The following is a 14,025-nucleotide window of genomic DNA, read 5'->3' as shown; positions in this document are numbered from 1 at the left end:
CACTGTCTGTAATGTGCATGGAGACATGTAGCCACCTGCACCTCTGACACAGTGGGATGGATTAAAAGAGGAAGCCTGCAGGCCGGCTTTGTTACAGACAGCTGAGGGAGTGCAGCGGAGGAGAGCGGCAGCATTGGCTGGCGTCCCAGGCCTGTTCAAACTGTTGATGAATGGGGGGCGATGTGGAGAGGAACAGACTCTGAACTGCCTTCTGGGACCTTGGGCCAAGTCACCCTCGCCGTCTTCTATTCTAATCAAAGGCGGCTGTGGAGACTTGCCTGTGATAACTGATCTGAAGTAGAAAATGAACCTGTAGCACCACATTACACCCCCTGGGTGCTTTCACAGCCTGTCTGTTTCCATTCGGTCTCACCAGCAACTGTACACACTGGATGTTCAACAGACTGTGTAACTTAAAAATCACACAAGAACTCAGCACTTTGTTCAGCTTCTGCATGTCCTCCTGACACCAGCTGTGCTGTGATTAATCTCCATGCCTTCACAGATGAAGATATCTGTAAGCTGTATTGCATCGCAGAAGACTTTGACTTCTTCTTCGCCATGTCCAGCAAGGTCAAAGATGGCACCTCTTGCTCTGACCACAGAGGAGACGTCTGCATTGAAGGAGTGTGTGAGGTACATCGGCTGCCTGGTTTTTGCTTGACTGTCACAGAATTCGCAAATCAGTAAATCAGTGAAAAATCAAGTGGCACTTTAACTGGTCAAAGTGAAGATATTTACAAGATCTTTTGAAACTAATTCTTTGACCTGCTGTGCTCATTTTACTTCCATGTGGAATATGACAGACTCCAGACATTTTAGATCCATTCACATCTGGAAAATCTCTTTTCTCAGTCTTGTCCAGTTGCTTCTGTTTTATTGCACACATATGTTACATCAGATCTTAAAGGTAATGTTGCATCTTGCCATCATGCTTAAGTTTTCCTTGAAGTCTAGAAGGATATAAATAGAGTTCCCCATCATGAAGACGTTTGGGTATCATCAGCATATAATCATCATCTTAGTAAAATCATTTGCGGTTTAGTAGCAGCTTTCTTTGAATTCACACAGGCCTTGTTAACGTTTTGTTTATGTCAGAAAAAGACCAAAAAGCTTCCATTGTTTGTTTTGTTTTGTTTGTTTGTTTTTATACAATTGGGGGCATGTTGAAAAGAATCATAACATTGTTGGTGATCTATCACACAAATGTATTGAGTTTGGGTATTTACACTGTGATGTTCAAATTTAAATCAAATCAGGAGAGTTGCTAAAGAGGTTTTGATGTGTGTAAAGCAAAAGTTGCTTCAGATTTCTTAATTGTGACAGTTGACAGTCAAATCCAAGAATACATATTGTTTTTATGACAACACTGCACACTGAGACAGTGTTCTGGTGTGTGTGACGGTTTTCCGGTGTGTATGATGGTGTTCTGGTGTGTGTGACAGTGTTGTGGTTTGTGACAGTCTTGTGGTTTGTGACGGTGTTGTGGTTTGTGACGGTGTTGTGGTTTGTGACGGTGTTGTGGTGTGTGACCGTGTTGTGGTGTGTGTGACCGTGTTGTGGTTTGTGACAGTGTTGTGGTTTGTGATAGTGTTGTGGTGTGTGATGGTGTTGTGGTGTGTGTGACCGTGTTATGGTGTGTGATGATGTTGTGGTTTGTGACAGTGTTGTGGTTTGAGACAGTGTTGTGGTGTGTGTGACAGTTTTGTGGTGTGTGACGGTGTTGTGGTGTTGTGGTGTGTGACGTGTTGTGTGACGTGTTGTGGTATGTGTAACGGTGTTGTGCTGTGTGTCCAGGCGGTGGGTTGTGACCAGGTCCTTGGCTCCAGGGCCTCTCTGGATGCCTGTGGGGTCTGTAAGGGGGACAACTCCACTTGCAAGTTCTTCAAGGGCCAGTACACCCTTCAGCACCGGGCCAACGGTAAGATCCTCTTCGTCTGCACATGTTGTGTTCAGTATTTACCAGATAAAGGCTTTAAGCAGAGACTGTGGACAGACACAGTCAAACACAACACGAAATGAAGTGACTCAACAGACCACTTAAATCAGGGGTGTCAAACTCATTTCAGTTCAGAGGTCACATGCAGCCCAAATTCATCTTTAGTCATGGAACAGTAAAATATTGCCATTATAACCTTTAAATTTAAACTTTAATGTATTTATTTGTTATAGTGCAGAGTATACGTGGTGAAAATCTATATATTTTCACACAAAAAAAAAAACACTACGAAAAGCCAGTTTTCAAATAAACTGCTGGTGAAAAATACAGTGAAATGTCCAAAGAATTTCTCCTACTGTTGCATTCTGGGTGTTTTTACAAACTCCCCCTGTCATCTTGGCTGTGAGCTTGATAGCAACCATGTAGCTCGCTTTCATGACAGTGTCACCGATATCTCAGGTCTCAGGTTTGTGTCGCTACTTAAGAAATGGCATGTTTAAAATGTTCTTTGTGGTTTGGCCTGATTGGAGCCTCTTGCTTGGTTTTGGCCCACGGGCCTCATGTTTGACCCCCCTGATGGAGCTGGCAGTATCATCACACTTGACACACATGTAATCCCGATTCCTCCTTGACTTTATTCAGAGTATTACTCCATGGTGACGGTCCCAGCCGGAGCTCGGAGCGTTCACGTCCAGGAAATGGAAGTGTCCACCAGCTACCTGGCCGTGCGCTCCCTGAAGAGAAGGTACTACCTGACCGGTGACTGGACCGTGGACTGGCCTGGGAAGTTCCACTTCGCTGGGGCCGTGTTTGACTACCAGCGCTCTTTCAACAAGCCGGAGAGCCTGTATGCCGCCGGACCGACTAATGAGACGCTGGTGTTTGAAGTAAGCCGCCGCCGCTGCCGGGTGACATCCGTTCGGGGCAATTGCTAGTGACAGGGTCCCAAGCAGAGCTGCTGGTCTCTTTTAGTTTTTTAATCCCTGGACATGACGAGGCTTAGATGAGAGGAAAAAAAGCTAAGCCAGGGTGGATGGGACAAGAAGGCCTGCTGAAGCTGCCTGTGATGGTTTTGTTTGCTTGGTGACGTCAGGGAGGGTGTGTGTGGGGGGGGGGGGGGGGGGGGGGGGGTTGTCTGAGTGCTGTACGGGGAAACAAGCTTCTCGTGTAGCAACAAACTGTGTCTGTGTGTCAGTTTCATACATACTCAGATTTGAAAGGAATCACAATTTAATCATTAAGTCATTGCTTTCGATCGGCTGATGCTAGATTCTTGGACTTTTCAGGACTTGTTCGACACAACTCGAAAGTGAAAGAACGAAAAAATGAAATATGAAGGAAAATGTCCTGCTCTGCTCTGCTGACCGACAGGACGTGTAAGAGTAGAACTGCTCACAACACATAATCTTTATGTAATCCGAGTTTTATTGGGACTTGTCTGGTTTTTTTTGCCTTGACTCGTCTCTCTCCTCTTATCTTTACACCCGCTGTGCTTGGTGATGGTGTGTGTTTGCGCTGATAGCAGAGTTCAGAAGAGGTTGTGTAAAAACAGTTTGATGCTGGCTGTGAAGTCATGTGGAGAGCTTGGAGCTGCTTGCCCGACCTTTGACCCGGTGTAGAGGCTCTGATATCAGTCAGAATAGGTTGAATGAATAAATATACTTAATGTTTGTTAGTGCAACACGTGGGCAGGAAATAAAGCAGTTTGTGCATAGATCCCTTTAAACGCTTTCAGTGAAAATGGATCATTTAGCATTTCTGTTTCAGAAAAGTTTTGCGTTTACACTACAACTTTTTCAAAAGCGCTTTCACAGCAGAATATTCCTCTGGACAAAACCGGGGATTTAGCATTATCTAGTACTGACTTGTCCTCCTCCACCTTACGAGAGAAAAAGAAAACATTTTGAGTGCTTCCTATGATGAGTTCAGAAGGTTAAGACTGTTTCTAAGATTCTGGCAAGTCATCAGAAACCAAAACAATAAAAGAGGAGGGTTGTTGCACTTTTTAGCTGCTTAACATGCTGCCGCTCTTTCATTGGTGTGGAGAAAAGATTTTTGATCAAACTTGTCTTTTCAGCTCCGTCCAATAAATCGTGTGTCTCCCGTCACAAAGGCTCGTGCCTCGTTGGGAGACTTGCTGGTTCTTCCAGCTCCAGTCTTCATACACACAGTCACGTGTTCACCATTGCGTACACACACTTCGTGGACGTGACCTTAAAAGTGCTTCGTTGCGGACATGTGATCCGAGGCTAATAGAGCGAGTGAAATCCTTAAGTCAACTGATGAAGAGCTGGAAATCAGATGGTTGTTGGAGTGAGATGTTGTGCGCAGTAAAGCGGATGATTTAGGAGCTGATGTCTCTCTTCTGTTGCCTCCTGTTGGTAGCTGCTGGTGTGTTAGAAATCCGAGCTTCCCGCCAGCACGAGTCCTCACCGACTGGCCGAGTCATCGAGAGGTTTACGGGAGTGGCAGTGGAAAGTTTGGGATGTTCTTCTCACATAACTTTGTCAGCGAAAGCATTTATTGTCTGTTGACCTCCGACCTGCAGCTGTGAAACCAGACGTGGAAACAAGGTGACGAGTTGTGGTTTTTCCCTCCACTGTGGGTGAGCTGATGTTCAGATGAGGCTGAAAACGGAATCAATTCATTTATTACTTCCAGAGTAGACTACTGTAAGATGAGAGTTTATTTCTTTGATTTGTATATGAATGATTCAAATCACCACAATTGTGACACTGACCTGATATAAAAACCGATCTAAATTCATGGCCTGTCACAAAGTCCAAGCTGTGAGAAAATTCAAAATCCTTTGCAAGAACTACAAAGAGGAACACAGAAAATATCTTAACAATAAAGTCTTAAAATAAACGTTGAGGGGAGCGAAGGAAGAAAATTTCTTTCGATAACAGAAGCATTTTTGCTGAAGCCGATCTGATTTACACCTCCGGTACAAACAGGTTAAAAAATACACACAAACACTGTTTTACACGACCCGGGGTACACACTCCATATTCTCTACTAGTGAAGACAAATGTGCAACATGGATTCAGTTTTTTTCTGAGTCTCTCTTGACTCGGTTTTCAATGCGTCTTATTAATGGATCTTTAATGGAAATAAAGTTTGTGCAGGTTTAGTACAGGCGAACTTCAGCTGGTCAGGCCTTTGCCTGAGAAACCAGAGCTGGAACTTCCTTAAGTGGAACATCAGGAAGCCTCCTCCTCCTCCTCTGGTTCTGCAGGTTTCTTCCTCGTCCCACCGTGTCTTCTACTTGCTCATGGTGAATTTTTGGTTTTTCTCTGTAAAAGTGTCTTGAAATGACTGTGTTGTATTTGGAGCTGTAGAAATAGAATTAAGTTGAATAGAATTTTCTAACAAAGGGAAACTGTGATGACACAAATTCCAGTGTGATTGGTCAAACACAGAAATGCAGCAATAACCATCTTCATAATCTTTGAAGATCCACAAATAAAATTGCTGAGTGAAAAAAAAGATCCCATCAGTGTGAAGTGACTCTACAGTCACAAACACATGTTTGGGCCTGTTTCCACATTTTTCCACAGTGTATAGAAATCTGATTCCAGGTGTGGATGTGAAACAACCAGGTCTGCCTCAGATTTCATGGTGTAATTTCACTGTCAATTTAAAAAGAGTTAAGCTCCTAATGGTTCATCGTTTGTACATCAAGGATTTAATGGCTGCTGGAACATTGTGACACTAATCAACAGAAACTCTGCGCATCCCGTTCCGCCGGGCACGGACGGTCTATAGATTTCCTTTTTGGGGGAATAACAACTTCTGTGATGAACCCTCTGGTAACCTGGTCCTTTAAATAAGGACAGTGCGAAGCAGACTGAGTCTCAGCCTTACATCTGTGCAGCAGCAGCATCCAGCTGATCTGCAGACGACGCGGCCATAATCTCCATCAGTATGTCCTGTAATCAGTCAGAGAGGGAGAGGAGCAGAGTGGGATTAAAAGATTAACAATTCTGCAGTTGAACTCTTTGGATGTGAGAAGTTAAGGTCAAGACTTGAGCTGCAAATCAGAATCTTCATCTGGTTCACACTTTGGTCCTGCTGTTCCACAAAAGTCCTGAGAGGTCACAGAGAAGAGACCCCCAGAACTCCAGACCACCAGACTATCAGACACCCACACCACCAGACCCCCAGACAACTGAGTCCACCAGATCCCCAGACCACCAGACCATCAGACCTCCCGGACCACCAGACCATCAGACCCCCAGACAACTGAGACCACCAGACCCCCAGACCACCAGAACCCCAAACCACCAGACCACCACGCCACCAGACCCCCAGACCACCGAGACCCCTTGATCCCCAGACCACTGAGACCCCCGGACCACCAGACAACTGAGACCAGCAGACCCCCAAACCAGCAGACCCACAGACCCCTAGACCCCTAGACCCCCAGACCACTGAGACCCCCAGACCACCAGACCCTCAGACAACTGAGACCAGCAGACCCCCAAACCAGCAGACCCCCAGTCCACCAGACAACTGAGACCACCAGACCACCACACCAACCAACCCCCAAACCGCCAGACCCCAGACCACCAGACCACTGAGATCCCCAGACCACCAGACCCCCAAATCACCAGACCCACAGACCACCAGACCCCCAGACCCCCAGATCACTAGACCACCAGACCCACAGATCACCAGACCCACAGACCACCAGACCCCTAGACCTTTAGACTGTTACAACCTCAGCCCCTCACCCAGCTGAGTGTGTGTGTGTGCGTGTGTGTGTGTGTGTGTGTGTGTGTGTGTGTGTGTGTGTGTGTGTGTGTGTGTGTGTGTGTGTGTGTGTGGACTGGTCTTTGTTTCTCTGGGAATCACTGTGATCAGGTTTATGAAAAATGGCCTCATCATTGTGTGCGACTGTTGTGCACGATGTTTTTTACAAATGTGTCCTGAAGTTGCTCCTCGGCGACACTTGATTATCACTGAACATCAAACTACAGATTCATCAGATCAACAGAAACAACATTTGAGTGTCAAACTTTATATTTGCAGCAGCTCAGATACTTGAGTGTCGCAACAAGATGAAACCGAGCGGAGAAGTGATTTAATTTAACAGCTTCTGGGGAAATGCTGAGAAATGTAGGTTTCATCGCGCCGCCTCGCCAACGCTGATGTCTTTTTAATGTGCACTCGATGAGATTAGAAAGCCAGAGGAGCTTTTCAAGTACAACTGCTCGATAAAGTGAAAGCCTTCTTTTTTCTCCTGGATGATGTTTTACTCAAAGTTGGAGCACTTGTACTTATTTGATGGCAATGGCTGTCTTTAAACACGAGGACCATTACAATCAGGAAAGGTATGAATGTCCCTACGGCAAATGAAGCGGTAAAAAACTTGTAAAGGAGTGAAAATGGTTCCTGTTCGAATTCATTCTCAGTTTGGAACCGTGATGTTTTAACTGGACGTCATACTTCAGACTCAGTGAAGTGTCACAAGACAGACACATGTAAAACTAGGACTATGTTATTCAGCAACTAAAACGTTTCCCTTTAAAACCGGTGTGTTGGAAGGAGAAAAATTATCTGAAGGATTTCAGTGACGTTGACGTGGCTCTAGTGAGGCACTCTCAACCTGCTGGAATCAGTTTCTATAAAGACTGGTCCGCCAACAGATTAACTGGCTTGTTGAGACAAGTGTCTCATGGAGGCTCCAGGATGTAAAGTGGACAGTTTCAACAGGTCTGATTCAGCTGCAAAAGGAGGTCCTGCAATGAAATTGACAGATGGTCACAATGTTATGACTGATCAATCTAACTATGTGAATAGAGAGTTGAACAATCAGTGAGTCCACTGATTGTTCAACTTGTACGTCTCCACTGTCAGTCCCACTCGTCATTTGTGAAACTTTTTTTGTTGTTGTCGACAGTTCTGAAACACTGTTTAGTCCCACTTATTGATTTGTGTCGTCAGCTACTTCCTGGCTGCAGCGCCTGGGTAGATTTGGAAGTCCTGTGACAGAATGGAGGAAGTATTTTGCTGCCAATGTTGGATTGCTTTGACTGGAATTGAGTTCATGAGACCAGCGTGAAGTCATTGTTGCTATTGGGACTGATTGGTTGTGATCTTTGGGTCAGTGTGGTAAGATATCACGTTTTCCTTTGTTCCTGCTGCCTCACTATTCAGTCATGAGCTTTGGCTGCGATTGTCTCACACTGAAGAACCTTCGAGGATATATCTGACATGACCATTTGTGAGAAAGCCTTGTTTACATGACGATGTTCCAAGTGACAACGTGTCATCCCTTAAAGAAAGGTGTTACACCAACAGACACACTGACAACAATGTAGTTAGTATGCCGGGCCACAAGTGGGCGCAGTGTTTTTATGAATCCACACATACATGTGTGTAGAGAACAATACGCTACAAACGTTAACACAATGGAGACGACCCAACTCCGAATGGACAGATGATAAAATGGATCCTATTAGAGGTGAATCTCAACTACAATATTACCAGTATAGACTTTAAAACTAGAATGCGGACTGCGAGTCAAGCCACTAACCCATGTTTGTTACACGCACATGAGCAGAAGAACTATTTACCATGACAGAGTCAAAGTTTCACCATGGGAGCCGGTCAGTAGGTGGCTGAGTGTGTGGATGGTTTGGTTCGTTGATTAGTTGTTTGGTTGGTTGTTTGGGCCGTTGGCTGGTTGGTTCGTTGGTTGGTTAGTGGGTGGGTCGTCTGGTTGGTTGCTTAGTTGGTTGGATGGTTGGTCAGTTTCTTGGTTCGATGGTTGGTCGGTTGATTAGTTGGTTGGTTGGTTAGTGGGTGGGTTGTCTGGTTGCTTGGTTGGTTGCTTAGTTGGTTGATTAGTTGGTTGGATGGTTGGTTGGTTGGTTGGTAGGTAGGTGGGTGGGTTGTTTGGTTGATTGGCTGGTTGGTTTGTTGTTTGGTTGGTTGGTAGGTGGGTGGGTTATTGGGTTGATTGTTTGGTCGGTTGGTCGGCCGGTTGGTTGGTTGGGTGTATTGAGGATTGCAGACAGCAAGAAAGAAAGTGAATTTATTTAGAAAGCGTCAGGGCTTTCAGGACATGTGCTGCTCTGTTGGTGGGATGATAAAACCTCCACCCAGTGTTTTTATAGCTACTGAATCACATCGCTGCTGGTTTTTTGGTGGAGGAGCATGAAAGTTGGTGAGTCTTGGTTTGCTTGGATAAACATCCAGTCCCAGTGTGGTTAGTGGTCCCAGCAGCGGGATTGGGTTGGTCGAGCTGTTAGCAACAACAAAGGAAGTGTGGGGGTTGAAGTTAATAGACTTCAGTCATGTCGCACATGTTCACTGCTTCAGTCACATTCACCCATTCACACATCCCGTCGACACACCGAGGGGGTCCAGTACAATGTTTCCTCCACAGTGTCACGTTCATACGAGTGTCCGTGTTCTCCCATTGTGACTGTTGATAGCGGATTGTTCTCTGCTGCATGTGTGTGTGCTTTCATCACAAAAACAAACACCAACAACTCGTGGCCTGGGGTTTTCAACGTTTCTGCTGTTTCCTGTGTAAACGGACATCGTTTTTCAAAACGATGCCGTGTAAACACAAAACCTTTCTGAATACCAACATATGAGAGAGACATAGTTTTCAAAACGTTGCGACATAAATGTGAAACTGTTCTGTCATGAAATCGCAAAAACTAAACTTTATGTAAACATGGCCTAACTAAGTTTCATTCACCAATCATTGCTCTCCTGGGTTTCCACTAGAGAAGTTATTCTTGGTGAAACGCTCCTGGACTGATGTGTGTGTCAGTGTTGGCATTTGGACTGTGTTCAGGCTGTTGGATCATATTATTACTCACCTCACATGAGCTGGACCACAGAAGAGTTAAAGCTCCACTGAAGCTGGTTTACAAATGACACGCTAAGTGCTGACCATGTAAATGTGCCTGAGACAAACCTCTTGCTGCTGGCAGCTCGTTTTAATGACAGCCTGGATCTTCTCTTGTAATGGCCATGTCTGCTCTCATTCATCCGTCAGTCTCCGCTCCACTTCAGTGTCCAAATAAATCTGCTGGACAGAAAAAGGTAACGCAGACTCACTGGCCAGTGAAAAGGATGTGGTTACAAAAAAAAAACCACTAAGTGGAAACTGTCTCTCACGTGCAGGCTTTAAAAAAAAGACCTTGTTACAGTGTGGTCATCCAGTTTAAAGAAGAGATGAATAAAGAACTGTTTCATCCAGCAACTCAAAAGAAAAACAGACGCCACATCATCGCGAGTTTCACTTTTACTCTCATGCTGTGGCGTCCATGATGGGTGAAGTTATTGACGATTGAACGTGAATATGGTGGATTTCAGTGTTTGTGTGATTCATAATTCTCCTTGTGTATTTTTGATGGTCAAGTAAGATGGACGTGGTGTGATAAACAGAGTTACTCTATTGATCCCCCATGTCGACGTATTCAACTCATCTTCTTCACTGTCACCAGACTAGGACCTGGCAACCCGTCAGCAGAGATTTGAACTTGAAAACTTCCACACACCACTTTGCATTTCTAACCTCATCGTCACAAACTTCCCTCATTTGTGTTTCATTTGTGTACATGATATATCGCAAAAATTAGAAGGGATAAAAATCCTCTGAAAACCCTGTTCTGCATGCTTTAGGTCCTGTTTACACAACGTTTCAACTGCAAACGCATCTTTTTTGCATTTTAGTTTCAAGGCAAATTTACTTAGAGCGCCATCCAGATACAGGGCCATTCAGAGTGGTTTACAAAGAAATAAAAAGAACATATTAAAACAAGAAATTATGAATTGTAATCTCAAGTGATTAGGAGAATGAATTACTGGAAAACCTCTCTCACACACACTCTTTCTTTCCATTGGGTTGACCTTTTTGTCCTTTTGGTATTTGGCGTCTTAAATCACCTTGAAATATTCCCTCCCCTCATCAGAGAACCAGACACGCCACGCTGTTTCGGTTATCTTTGCAAACAACGGACTCGCTCTTACGCGAAATAATGAATTTCTACATGAGCGGAAGAAGCATATCACTGCATCACTCTAAAAATTGATCTGCTATTAATTTCAAGGAGCAATTTTCAACTCAGTCACTTTTCCAAAGGTGAGTTAAAGAGATTCGGAAAACATCAACTTTACTTTAAGCCTTTCCCTCATTGGTATTCAGAAAAGTTTGGAGTTTGCAAAGCATCATTTTGAAAGGGATGTCTTTTCACAGGGAATTGGCAGAAACCCTGAAAACGATTGAATTTTCCTTTTGGGCCACAAGTATGTGCTGTTATTTCAAAAGTTTTCTGTTTTCACTTGAAAAGGTTGTGGTGTAAACAGGCCTCAGATGCCCTCCTGCTTCAACAAACCTGAATGTAATGATGATCTTCTGGCCAGATCTTAAGAACGAAGAAACCAATTCCCCCATGGGAGATTAATTCAGTTAATGAAATAAAAATAAGTTAAAACGTCAATAATGTCAACAACTGTGCTGATCCTCAGCTCTCACAGTGAAGACGTTTTCTCGGTTGAGCTTGTGTGTCGGAGCAGGAAGGTAAAACATGGCAACCTGATGGGAACCTCAGCGTGTTCTCTCTGGATGAATGAAGGTCAGAAGATGAGCCACCATGTTTCTGACTGAGTGTTTGCGTTCTGCCGGACAGATCCTGCTGCAGGGGAAGAACCCGGGCGTGGTGTGGGAGTACACTCTTCCTCGCAGCGAGAGGAAACCGGACTACAGCTGGGGCGTGGTGCGCTCCGACTGCTCTGCTCCCTGCGCTGGAGGTGAGATCTGCCTCCACTCAGCCTCTGGGTACAGAGAGTGACTCGCCACAGTCACTGACATTGTGGTGTTGAAATATCTCTTGTTTTTCCATTAAAACCGAATCAACTTTGTTCTCGATTATTCTTTGCTATTTCTTTTGTTAAAGAGGAACTACTCTAACTACTCAGTTTCAGTTGTTTCTACACTACTTGAATACATTTCCTCAGTCACATCATCTGATATTATAACCTATGGCAGTAATCTCACCACACCAACAGAAGCTTACACAGATATGTGTAATTTAAAGGGTTAATGACTTTTTCCGGCTAGCTAAGATACTTCTTACCCGTTAGCTTAGCATGATGAATTAAAGTCTATGGGAAATGGTAGCCACCAAGAGCTAACTCAAATCTCAGAGCGATTTCAAGCTGTCTTCTTGACATGCTTACCCTGAATAGGTATTGATGAAGAGTGGAGATGTTTTAGGAGAAGTTATATAGTGAAATCTATAAACACTGGGCTCTTCATTACTGCGCACTACTGATCCAGTTCCTGATACTGCTATCGGTATCGGTGCCTCCGTACTCAACTCAGTACTGAACATCATCGCATGATGCACGTTCATCTCATGCTGTGCTTTTAAATCTCAGAGATTTCAAGGATATGTTGCAGGATTTTAAGATCCTCAGTGATTGGCTGTCTCTTTCCTCAGGCCGCATCTCGACGAAGGCCATCTGCCTGCAGGAGCAGAAGACTCAGGTCAACTCCAGCATGTGCAACCCACAAACCAAACCCACGCTGGGCTCCCATCTGTGCAACACGCAGCCCTGCCCCGCCTAGTGAGTCCGTGTTGAGTGTGTGTGTGTATGTGTGTGTGTGTGTGTGTGTGTGTGTGTGTGTGTGTGTGTGTGTGTGTGTGTGTGTGTGTGTGTGTGTGTGTGTGTGTGTGTGTGTGTGTGTGTGTGTGTGTGTGTGTGTGTGATATGTGGCCTCCTCAGACCTCTCCTCCTCTCTGCTTCTTTTGAAAGCTTTTTGAATCAGTGTTTCCAGACTGAAGTGTTTACTGCAGCTCAGTGTCAAGTGGTGAGTTTTGGTGGCCTGCTCAGTCTCAACCAACCAAGCCCAAACTATTCAGAATATGCACTCCATTATTTTTAAATCTCGCTCGTTTCAAAAAATGTCTTCTTTTAGCCACACTTCATGTTGGTTTGAGCTGCGGTCAGAAAAACAAGTGTGTAGCTGCTGTCGAGGTAACGGAGTTCATGTCCTCAGTCGTATTTCGGACACGTGGCTGAATAAATAAACCAAAGTGGAGCATTTGTTCTGTAATTACGTGTAACGTGTAATTTTCATTAAGGGACACACTTGGCCGTTTTGAGATGCTGAAAGGTTACTCAAAGACGTCTCATAGTTGAAATTTATTGAAAGCAGTCTCAGTGATGAAACAAAATATTGGTTTTTGCCATTAAACAAAAATTCAGTCTTTTCTTACCAAACAGCTGGAGACTAAAGATTCCATCTTTTGTTCTCTTCAGTTTTGGAGATCAGGACTTACTGTAATCTTATTTGTGTATTGGGCCCCTTTTACACGACGATTTAAGTGAAAACACATAGTTTCTTTTCCGAAAGTGTTTCGTGATCGCACAGCACTGTCAGGAAAACCACGTCTGTTTCCACAGAAACGGCAGAAACGCTGGAACAGTATCGTTTTCCTTTAGGGCCACTAGTTGACGCTGATGACTGTTTTTGGAATGAAACCCCACACGCCTGCCTGAAGAGAACAAAACACTACAGACATTAACAACGGGAAAAGTAGCATTTTCCCCAGTTTCCACAGAGATGGAGTCAGAACGTTTTAGAGCAGTTCCACCCCGGGAGCCCAAAACACAACAAAACTTTTGCATTTTCACTTAAACATGTTGTTTAAACGTGGCCTTAGACAACAGTTATCGCCTGCATCTTCAGACACATGGTGGCTCACCCATAACGTGGATGACGAATGACATATCCAAGTCTGGAATGGATCATGTACTTTAGTGAACACTTGAGAATAAGAGAAAAGAGAGAGAAACAAAGAAGGACGAGGCTGAACAGCAGGAAGAAGACATGAAAAGCAGCCCAGAGCATCGCCGCTCTCGTATATCCTCCACCCAAAAGCTTCCTGAGTTTCTCTGCAGCCACGTCGTGCCCCATGTTTTATCTCTTGTCGTCTAGACGCTGTGCTCAATGGCATGCATTTGTTAAAGGAGAGGGCGCATTGAGGGAGCAGCGCAGCAGAGGAGGAAACCAGGCCAAAGTGTCATGGAGTAACAAGATGAAGCAGCTTCTC

General features: G+C 44.6%; 1 protein-coding gene across 1 annotated transcript in view; it reads left to right on the top strand.

The window, feature by feature from the left end:
* adamts18 (ADAM metallopeptidase with thrombospondin type 1 motif, 18) overlaps nucleotides 1-14,025 on the top strand; it is a gene marked incomplete at its 5' end in the record, with an annotated part of 72,712 nt that overhangs the window by 44,834 nt on the left and 13,853 nt on the right. The window contains 5 exons of the mRNA XM_080458088.1: nucleotides 506-636; nucleotides 1,798-1,921; nucleotides 2,582-2,826; nucleotides 11,596-11,716; nucleotides 12,409-12,535. Coding sequence (XP_080314214.1) covers nucleotides 506-636; nucleotides 1,798-1,921; nucleotides 2,582-2,826; nucleotides 11,596-11,716; nucleotides 12,409-12,535 — 748 coding nt within the window. The remainder of the gene's footprint in view (nucleotides 1-505; nucleotides 637-1,797; nucleotides 1,922-2,581; nucleotides 2,827-11,595; nucleotides 11,717-12,408; nucleotides 12,536-14,025) is intronic.

Source organism: Lipophrys pholis (assembly GCF_963383615.2).
Source record: "Lipophrys pholis genome assembly, chromosome: 2".
NCBI classification, from domain to species: Eukaryota; Metazoa; Chordata; class Actinopteri; order Blenniiformes; family Blenniidae; genus Lipophrys; species Lipophrys pholis.
Note: the sequence above shows the minus strand (reverse complement) of the source record. Positions and strands in the feature narration are given on the sequence as shown.